At 44.4% G+C, this 10672-nt stretch overlaps 2 protein-coding genes across 8 annotated transcripts in view; one reads left to right on the top strand and one right to left on the bottom strand.

The window, feature by feature from the left end:
* Window positions 1-1122, top strand: LOC100744049 (peroxisome biogenesis factor 2). Its single transcript, XM_012394712.3, has one exon. It carries the CDS (start codon window positions 137-139, stop codon window positions 1007-1009), a length of 873 nt encoding a protein of 290 aa, XP_012250135.1. The 5' UTR covers window positions 1-136; the 3' UTR covers window positions 1010-1122.
* Window positions 1123-1840: 718 nt separating this feature from the next.
* The window catches only part of LOC100743930 (protein bicaudal C homolog 1-B), an 18440-nt gene continuing 9608 nt past the window's right edge, over window positions 1841-10672 (bottom strand). For 4 of the 7 annotated variants that reach the window (XM_033318455.1, XM_003486129.4, XM_012394697.3 and 1 more), the window contains 11 exons: window positions 9889-9968; window positions 7961-8176; window positions 7614-7853; window positions 7316-7534; window positions 6750-7053; window positions 6255-6635; window positions 6031-6132; window positions 5708-5955; window positions 5385-5619; window positions 4982-5101; window positions 1841-4899 (listed from right to left, as the gene is read on the bottom strand). In XM_033318455.1, the coding sequence (XP_033174346.1) occupies window positions 4781-4899; window positions 4982-5101; window positions 5385-5619; window positions 5708-5955; window positions 6031-6132; window positions 6255-6635; window positions 6750-7053; window positions 7316-7534; window positions 7614-7853; window positions 7961-8176; window positions 9889-9968 (2264 nt within the window). In that variant the 3' untranslated portion in view covers window positions 1841-4780. The remainder of the gene's footprint in view (window positions 4900-4981; window positions 5102-5384; window positions 5620-5707; window positions 5956-6030; window positions 6133-6254; window positions 6636-6749; window positions 7054-7315; window positions 7535-7613; window positions 7854-7960; window positions 8177-9888; window positions 9969-10672) is intronic. The other 3 variants (XM_012394698.3, XM_033318456.1, XM_012394700.3) reach the window with 2 other exon arrangements.

The raw sequence follows: 10672 nt of genomic DNA, 5'->3' as shown, positions 1-10672 counted from the left end.
CACGACCAAAATAATCGCTTCCTCGATCGACCGTCGACCACGACCTTGCGCCATTCCGCCGCGCGACGCGCCGCGTTCGGACTCGTTGTCTCATTCCCTCCGTCTCGCTGAAACCTACGATCAATCACCTCTGGAGATGCCGACATCACCTTACGTCTCTCGAATCAATCAGATTGATGCGGTGCAGTTAGACGAGGAAATCTACAAAGTGCTTAGGAATCAAGCCAGGGAAATCGGCAAGTATCAACAGATAGAGAAGATCGATCGATGGCAACCCGAGATCGACGCGCTCCTCAAATTCTTCATATGGAATTTCTCGCTGCGCCACGGAAAATCGACATTTGGTCAGCAACTGCTCAATTTGCATTACGAAAACATTACAAGCGCAAAGTCCATTCTCTATATGCTTTCAACGATCGGTCCGGCGTATGTACGAGATAAACTCGTGGATAGTGGCGCGAATCGTCGTTTCACCATTTTACTCGATCGTGTCGCGAACGTCTTGAAGCTCTTCGAGTTTATAAACTTGTTGATCTTTATGCATCGTGGGACGCAGCCTCGTATCGTCGAATATATACTCGGAATCGCGAGTTCTTCCACAACTGTTCACAAACCGAGAAACATCGGCTACTCGTACATGACCAGAGAACTGTTATGGCACGGTTTGATGGAATTGTTTACTACCAGCTTGCCCATGGTCAATTTCCATTACTTAAAGCACACGATGAAGAAGCTATTCACGCGGTCAAAGGCCGTCCACTTACAAGGCATATTACCGACCATGAACTTGTCCACCAAGTGCGCCTATTGCACCGATACACCGATTCTACCGGTACACGCGGGTTGTCAGCATATTTTTTGCTACTACTGTTTGAACGCTCACTTCACCGTGATGGTCGAGTTTCAGTGTCCCGAGTGTAGCACGCGACTCTACGCTACTAGTATGAAAACGTACGAAGCCAGTTCCCCGACCTCCAGCAAACGAGAAATGTCGAGCACGGCATTTTAACGTTCTCCGTCTTATACCAATAAACAAACATTTTGTACATACAGAGATATATATATATACATATACATATACATATACATATATTTCTATTTATACATACGATTGTACATGCATTGTGTTTTATTTTTCTCTTTTTTATTAAAAATACCAATACAAAATTCTCTCTATCTGCTTTCATACAACGTTACGATTTATTCGGTGTTTCCTTCGAAACGAAACGATGATGGATCTGGTATATGATATACTTCTTGCTTATCGGAATAACTGGATTATCGTATAAAAATATCATGCCGCCTTAAAATGTTTTCCGTTTCGTATATTCGCGGCAATATGCGTTACATAGATTGGTCGTTGGTTTATTCATTAAGTAGTTTTACTTGCACGATGGGCGGGCACGTCCATTCATTACCTGCTAACATTCGGATGGACACGTTTGAATTCTTTTCGTCCACTCGATTTCTTCGATATCTCGATTCGGTTGCGCTCTAATCTTGATTGGAATGTTTGCTTATTCTCTACAGTAATAGGTAAGTTGCGCGAGCGTGCGATCGCACCAGCCAGATCGTTCCAACGATTCGATTGATATTCGTTGACAAAAATTGTTCGAAGACTTAAAAAGACGTACCGTGGCTGTACCTTGTACGATCACCTGACGTATATAGTATAGTATAGTATCACCTGACGTAGGTGTAATTAACAACCATATCCCGCTGTAGTACTGAATCCGTTAATCGTAGTAAAAATGTTGTTAGGCACGTCGCTCTTTTCACTTGGCGAAAGAAACTTGGCGAGATCGCATCAGCAAAGTAGACAAGATTAAAACACCTAACGTTTCGAAACAAGACGGAACATGGTATATTTCATTTTATTCGTTAGTCTCCGAAAATATGATTCACCCGGATCGTATTTCATCGATTCTGAGAAACGTTTTACGGCGCACGATTAAATTGCCATCATGATAGGTTTTCACGTTTTTACAAACGAAGCGTCTTTCGAAATACGCATCGTACTATATCGATACTATTATTACACTGCGCGTGGAAACATGCTCCAGAAAGGCATGTTCGGTCAGTCGAATGATCTCGCTGGATTGTTACTGTATGTTCGTCTCTCAATTTCTCTTCTCCTTCGCGAATCTTGTATCCGTATTTCGTTTCGTTATTCTTTCTTTCTTTGCGCACAAATAAAAAAGAAATAAAATTCGTCAGCAAGAAAGGGGTTTCAGTTTTTGCGTATCAGACAGATCGAGGAGGAGAGAAAGAGAAAGAGAAATATGCGTCAAGAAATTTGCCATATGCAACGTGTCAGGAAGAAGACAGGAAATAAGACGAACGATACGACCTGTACCGTGATGTTCGAAGGCTAGGTATCGAATGCTTCGTTGTCGCTTCCTTACCTATCATCGTTTCTTTTTTACCTTTCTTCTTCTTTTCTTCCTTTTAATTCTAATCGTTTTAGCAACTAATTGATCTGCTAAATCCCGCAAAATCAGCTGATGCACGTACCTACATGCACATACGTACGGTACGTATGTGTGTTCATGTGTATATACATATATACATATACCTATATTTCTATATTTTTCTAGATAGGAACATCGAAGAACAGCGTAACGCATCTCTCTAAAAAAAAATGTCGTCGAGCATCGATCGATCGTGTAAGTATCTCGAGCAGCGTAAAAATACAAATAATAGAAAGGACACGAGTGGATTCGCGGTAAAAGGAATCTTGCGGTCATCGATCAAGCTTTTCCTCGGAAACAACAATGATCGTTACGACAAAATCGTTCTGCGACGTCCCATCTCTACCGCGAAAACAAGAACGATAATTCTCCGCTACGAAAGCATGGGATAGGTACACGATTTTTGTTATCCGACCGGTGTAATGATCGGACGAAGAAAATCAAATTCGAATCGAATTTTATCAAAGAAAACGGTTAATGTTCGACACAAACACGAGTAACAGGGACGATCGGGTACAGTCTTGTTACATCACACACATACGCGCGCGCATACACTCGTACGCATAAAGTACACATAGCATGTATTCCTTTTCTAACATTTCGATCATTTTCAAGCATGCGATTTTGCCGCACCAAACAACAATAATTTATGCTTAAAAAGATTTCACAAAAGACTTAGTCAAGAACTATTAACGATAAAATCGTTCGACTCGTTAGACATTCTCGATAAGTTTCATCGAGACGATATTCTGAATATTTTCTTGACACGCGATAAACAATAATTTATATCGCTAGTCGCACCGACAAATCGATCGATCACTTAAATCGCGATAAATTGATATTTGAAGGTGTTTACATCTTTAAATATTGTCGATCGTAGCGAGCAGAGCATGAGCTCGTTGCCGAACGCTTTCATTTCATCCATATACGAGTATACTCAGAAAAAAAGAAAAAAAAAAAGATTTAAAATATTAATAATTTACGTAGAACACCAGTATCTTACTTTCGTAAAACGACTACTGTGTAAACGGACCACAACGTGCAGCTTGTTTTAACAAAAATATTCTCGTTCCCCGTATGTTTATCAAGTACACGGATGTTGAGACAGAAAAGAAAATGAAGAAAAGAAGAGGAATCACGATGCACTCATACGACGACCGATTATTGAAAATAATTTAGCTGCAGAATCGTTGGGCAGGCATTGCACGTTAGCGGTATAGCTGAGTATAGACTCAAATTATAGTTTCAAGGGTAGTTCGGGAAAGTCGTTTCTCCTGTAAAACGATCGATCGTAATACGGTGAAAAAGACACAACTCGAAATACCCTCGAACGCTCAATCGCCCCCTCCGATCCGCTTCGTGGAAAAATCATTCGCATTTGTACGTTCGACGTCTTTCGCGAGTGAATAATAAATACTTTATTACATTGTAAAACTCGAAAACGCGGCTACTGCGAGAAAATCCGAAACTCGCGAAAACCGAGAGAAACATGACCGTGTGCCCTTCTTTTCGCTTTATCTTTACGTGAGTTCGCATTTCCGTCTCGGTTGCCAGCTTAGGTTCTACGTTTCTGCCGAGTTTCGAGCTTAGTCGAGATTAAATATTTTAACTTCCCTAAAGCGACAGGTCGCCGAACGTACGGGATATCCTACGCCCATCGCGCATATCGAGCTTCAAAGCCTCGTTTTTCCGCACTTTGCTATACTAATTGAACCGTTATCGTTAATTTATAGATACTGTATACGCCTATCGTTCAGTCCTATTACGAACTCTTCACCGTTACACAAAAACATATATGATACAACGTGTCGAACGACACTACGACTCCCGGAGCATCGTGTTTCGCGCTCCGTACAAAATAATATGAAAACCATATCGATTCGTCGAATATCGCGCGACCACGATAGAAAGACCATTAGCAACATAAAAAAAAAGCTAACGAAACGAAAGTAGTAACGAGTTTCTTAACCTAAGGCACCTTTCGACCGCGTGAATCGAGGACTGCAGGGAAAAAAATAAAAAAAAAAAGCAAACGGTCCTTGACCACAAAAAGAATCATCCGCCTATTCTTTCGGTGCCTAGAATCGCAAATTAACATACTAATTATAACTTGATCCTACTGTCGAGTCGGCGAAAGGGCTCGCGTGATTTGATTTCGATCTCGATTTCGATTCTCGTTCGAGCATCTTGAAACGCAATCGAGTCTGCGTGCGAACGCGAGGCTAATTTTAAGTACGACGCGGTCCTGTCTAAATTCTTTGTATTCGTTCTCACGAATTTTGCGAGACTCGTGACATGTTTCGTCCCTACTACCATTTGGTATCCAGATTGCATTTCTCCATCGACGACGAGGTCGACGACGTGGTCGTTTTGCGTTCCGCACCAGGAGCAGCGCTACCACAGAATGGACTAGTACGTTTGTTCATTTCTGAAAACGTACAGATGTTCGGGTGAGTATTAAAATTTATTGACGTACGAAATCGCTACCAATGAGACAGCCGTTTACGTACCAGCGATTAATAACATTATTTTACGCCTTGCACCCCAAGCGGTTATCCCGATTTCGCATAGATCTTTTTCCGTCAGAGATGGAAATGTAGCCATGTCCACTTCGTGAGATGTGAACAGGCCTAGCAAACAGAAAATAAGCAACGTATAGAACGATATGAGCGAGCAGGTGAGCAAGCAACACGAAGATGGGATTTACCATAAGCATTGAACGTTAGCGTTAAAACGCGACGTTGTATTATTATTATAAGCGATTTTTAGCCGCCACATTCACGTCAGATCTACGCATTTAACGCTTATAGGAAATCTCACGTTTCCGTGCTTATATCTAGCGTCGAGGCCGATTAACGAGCAAAAGCCAAAAGTTACAGACCCAAAAATTCAGCGAATAATAATTTTACTTACGAATATACTTTTCCAATCCAACGCTAACCAACATGCTGGTTAAGTCGTCGTACCGGTGGGTTGTAATTTTGTTCAAATGCGTGGTGGGCGTATGCTCCATGTAGTTGGAACTTAAGCCGATCTGTCCAACACGGTCTTTACCGGATCCGATTCCAAAGTCAATCTCTCTGCTGAATACCGGCGTCGTTGGTTCCTTCCATAAATCAGATGGATGGGAGGTGGTAGATTCCTGCGGCTAAAAGGAACTTGCCAATATTGTTCTCGACTCGCCGATTTGTATCGACACCTAATGATGACACTTTGGTTAAAAGAGGTACGCTTACCTTCTTTATGTCGCTCGTATTTATGGGAGGAATGGATTGACTGAGTCCGTAGCCGGACCAAGCGGAAGTAGGAACACGATAATCGTTGGTACTTGGTTTCCCTTGAATCACTTTCGCCGCTAGTATCTTTTTCTGCTCGTAATCGAAGGGAACGAGATTCTGTTGCACAGCCATTTCCAGCGATTTCTTCTCACAACCCGGCGCACGACGATCGGGTACCGTAATATCGGACAACATGCTGGATAAATCTGTGGAACGAAAAAGTTCAGTCCAGAATGATAATCTGCTGTCAATTTCAAGGGGGGCGTTTGCCGAGTACTCACCTATATTATGACTACTCTCGATAGGATTGACCGGAGATATGTTACGCGGACTGATAGCTGGACTAGATAGAGAACTGGAAACGCTGCTCAACGACGAATAAGCTGCGGTTAAACACAAATAAGAGAAAATATTTTTAATGGAAAGAACATAGCGGGTCGTAAAAGCAATCGCATTTAGAAATATATATCGAATGTGAGAAAATAAGAAAAATGATAAAACTCACCGCTACCTTCCTTGCTTTCCACTAACGAATTACCGTTCAATCCGTGAGTATTGTGGAAGCCTACAGGCCCGTTCGAATGAAGTTGTCCGATACCGGTAAAAGCGTGATTTTGCAGTCCATGTGAATGAGGAGGCATCGCGTTGTTATGCATTACGTGCTGCGTCGTCAATAGGTGATTAAGGTGTGGATATGGATAAGAGTGATGAAGCGGCAGTGGCGAAAAGATGGATGGTAATGGTGGTAAATGACCCCAATGAGGCGACAGGGCCATCGGATTTGGCGAATGAGGAACAGGCGATACGCAGTATGGAGAATTCTGTGTGTTCACCGTTAATATGCTCGACAAATTGTCCGATAAACTGCTGACTAAACTATTGGGACCTACGAATCATATTTCCACGATCGATTAATCATTAACATTTCATCGACTTGACAACGAATCGTTAGAAAGCGTATCGCTGAACGAGTCAGTGAAATCAATCGAATCATACTCACCGGAGCCATTGCCAGTAGAGTTTCCTTGGAAAATATTACCAGCGTTTGGAATGTGATAGGTAGCCGGTATCTCGGCGTGCACTCTGGGCTCGTCCAGGCCTAAAAGCTGCTTCCTCGCTTCGTAAATATTGCTGGCGTTTCGTTCGATTCCTTTGATGATCACGGAAAGCGTACTCTGCTTCGGCTTGTGCCTCACGTTTATGAACACGTCCAACGACTGCATTAGTTGGGAAACGTTCTCGCTATCTACCGAAGACATCGAGTCCTCAGGAAGGTCGAACATTAGGACCAAAGGCAGGGAACCCTGAAGAAAAATTTCCTCTGCTTTTACAAGATATCATTTTACGTCATCGTAAACTGGATTCACAAACAGAAATGACGTTATCGGACCGATGTTGTTAACGGTATGATATATGTGTATTTTGCATGTACGGAAGAGGAAGAGAGGCAGAGAGTGCGTTGAGAAGAAGAGACGAGTCAGTATAAGGAAAAAAATATAACAGAACAGATAAACGGTTCACCGATTGGCGATAAGAAAATCGAATCACGCGGATGACATGACCTACCACTAGCTGTTGTCGAGCCAAGTAAACGTTGTGGATGCCACCTGTGATCGTAACGTTGCTCTTCTTTAAGCTAGGAATGTTCGGATCTCCGGCATCTGGGAACATTATTTGAGTGCCTGTGCGTTGCATGATCATCTTCAAATTACTGCTCTGTTTTCCCAATACGATACTGTGATGTTGCGGCGAAATCTCCATTGACATTTGTACTTGTATTTGACTCTACTCGGATGAGGAATGAGATTCGAATAAATCGGATCTTGCAAAGGCGATAACAGAACGAGAGGACGATCGTACTTACAGCTAAGTTTTGGCACATGTAGTGAATTAGAAGCACGGTCGCTTCTTTCACTTGAGATACCTCCCATTCGCAACCTTTGACAACTACCAAAGTGGCATGCAATTTTGGTCTGGTACGAAACATCACTTGAACGTTGTATTTTTCCTGAATTTTAACTACGTACGGCGAAGTGGAATCGGGCACTGTTTGCGACGCACTCATGATTGGTAACTCGAACGAGAAGATCAGAGGCGTAAGATTCTGCAAAGATAAACGGATCGATAGGTATAACGAAGGTACATTAAGCCGGAGGAAAAGGTATATATCGAGATCTGTCAGACACGATCGAGATGAATCTCTCGACTTACCCTGACACGAGCACGGGCACGTTCGACTCCCTCCATTTCTCCCGCAATCGACACCTGGTTGCTCTTCTCCTGATGATTACTTCGATTGCTGTCTGGAAAATGGATATGGCATCCAGTTTCCTCCATCACCCGTTTAATCGTTAGTCCACCCTTTCCAATGATGTGCGAATGGTCCGTGTAACTAACGTCCAACTTCATAGTTACTCTGTTACTTTGCTGCAATCGAAACGAAAGATCGTCGTCGATGTTTTCGAGGTTCCCGTTACTGGCGTAGCAGGCGTTTAACGCCAACGTTGCGTGCGAAGATCGCGAGATCGATCGACGCGGCGTGTATCGGAGCGAAGCGCGAGCACGGTTCAACGACGAAGTCGGCCGAAACTGCGGATAGCGCGACGAGAAAGATAAATTTCGATAAACAGCGGCATCGAGCAACGTAGAGTCTAATGGAAAATTACGCATCGCCCACGACGTTAGGAAGCCGTTAAACTCTTCACGCAACGCGATGTGTTGAATTTTGTACTCGACGCAATATGCACGCGATCCCGATCGTCCGACCGTCTATCAAACATTATGTAAAAGGCTACGCGATTCGAATTCGTTCAGGTTACGACTAGCGTAAAGGTGAACGCTCCCTACGCATTCTGGAAAATTGCCTCTATACTTGCCTCTTATTTGCCTCGATCGTGCTAAATTCGCGTGATTTCGCTGCGTATCTCACGTTCCAACGAGGAACAGCCACGACGAGGTTGTTACTTATGAAATCGTGCGACATTCACGGCGTTCGATCGTCAGAGCAACAGGTTTGTAAGTACGTCTACTCTTCGTTTCGTTGGAAGCGATTCGAAACGATCGGAATCGAGCAAAGTCGATGCGGTGCGGTACGATACGGCACATTACTATATCATGTGGTGAGATGTGGCGCAGAGAGTGGATGAGGCAGTGTGTATCGAAGCGGGAGGCAGAAAATGAGTGGGAGACGGTGAGCGAGAAGGAAAGAGCAGTTTACACGGCCGGTGGAGGACTGTGTTACGTTGGAGTTGGAGATAACGGTACGTGGCAAGGAAATACAAGGCGGCCGATTCGGCCGGTCGGTTAACGCGAGCGAGACTGGTTCGCATGACGTCTCGCTTTCTCGACGAGGAATTCGCGGGGCTCCGTCTGCCTGTATAAATAGAATACCTTCTTCCTATGCGTTGCGGTTACATCCCTTTCTTTCTAATGATTCCGTAGTACCTTGCGACCAACGAGAAAAACAGTCAGACTGCCAAAGATGTTGATACAAGTCGGCGAAAGTTTCACGATGCGAAATGGAAAAATGAAACTGGCTGCCTCGACTATACGACAGTTTCGTGCAGACGGAATGGTGCAGCGACCTCGCGTTAATTCGACTTTTTTGAGAAAGGGCATTGAAAGGAAAACGAAGGAGATCGTTGCTCGCGCGCATTCGCCGCACCCGATCGTTTGGACCGGTAAGAAATGTACAATTCGCGCGCGAGCAACGTCGAACGTTTCCGTCGTCCAGTATGATCGAATACAACGAGCCGTTGCATCGAGTTACGTTACATCGCGCCGTGTCGTTATAGAGGTCTTGCTACGCACAACGCGCGAGCTTTTTATCATTCGATGGATTATCTGTGATAAGAGTGAAGAACTGTTTGTACAGCACGCGGATTCGATCGGTTCTATGCCGCTGAAAGTCGAATTTCGATCGACGAGGTCACCGCTAATCTCGCAGCTCGCGAGTGACGTAATGTATCGGTAAACAGCAGCAAATCGCCCGTGACACCAGTCGCGAGATCGCACGCTTTTATCTCTCTTTTCCGTTGTTCGCTCGATGATACCCTCGCCGACCGACTCGTGCGCGAATGGTTCACCAAACAAACGAAACGAGACGACTACGACGAAAACAGTGGAAAAATGCTGCTTACCCTCGTGTCCAGAATTTCCATTATTTTCTCCTTTGCGGCTCGTACGTCATCGGGTCGACCCGCGACCTTTATATGCGGATCTGTAAAAGAAACGAATTACTATATAACAAAGCGACAATATGTCCCCCCTTGGAGTTGCGGGTTACGAGGGATCGCGATCGGTGAGCAGCTCTTGCGCATCGACCGAGCCACCAGAACCGGCTGAGCTCTACAGCAGCACCGAACTGGCACCGAGTCACCGATTACCAAGAGGCTTTTAATATTCTCTGAGCGCCGCTTCTTCGAATATGCTTTTCTTCCTGGGTACGGAACACATCGAATTCGAAGACTATGACACAGACACGACGTTCAGAAATACGTACTTTGAACGCAACAATCGTTCACCGATGATCGAATCGAACCGACAGTTTAGTTCGATCGAATTCCTCTCTCTTTCTCTCTGAATGCAGACAGAGACGAATGCACGAGTAAAGAGAGCGAGGCGCAAAGAGCAAACGCGACCGAGGCGTAAGGAGTATTTCGTAATTGGTCTCGTGGAAGGGATCGTTTCCCAAGAGGCGTAATTCGTTCGTTTCCTTGTTGCACTTCGTCCGGTTGCAGAGGCTGGATTCCGTGCAAACGGAGCTTTCCAAAAAAATCGATACTCGCCGGTGAATTCGCATAAAAATAGCGAGGATACAGAGAGGATGGCGAGGACCAAGCCGGTTGCTAAGAGGAGAAAACTCGGGCCGAATCGAAACGGTGACCCAGAAATAGATCGCGAACGACCGCGCGGGCGACCTTC

The sequence above is a fragment of the Bombus impatiens genome, unplaced genomic scaffold, assembly GCF_000188095.3.
Source record: "Bombus impatiens unplaced genomic scaffold, BIMP_2.2 scf_0099, whole genome shotgun sequence".
Taxonomy (NCBI): Eukaryota; Metazoa; Arthropoda; class Insecta; order Hymenoptera; family Apidae; genus Bombus; species Bombus impatiens.
The sequence above is the reverse complement of the archived record's forward strand: the minus strand, read 5'-3'. Positions and strand labels throughout refer to the sequence as shown.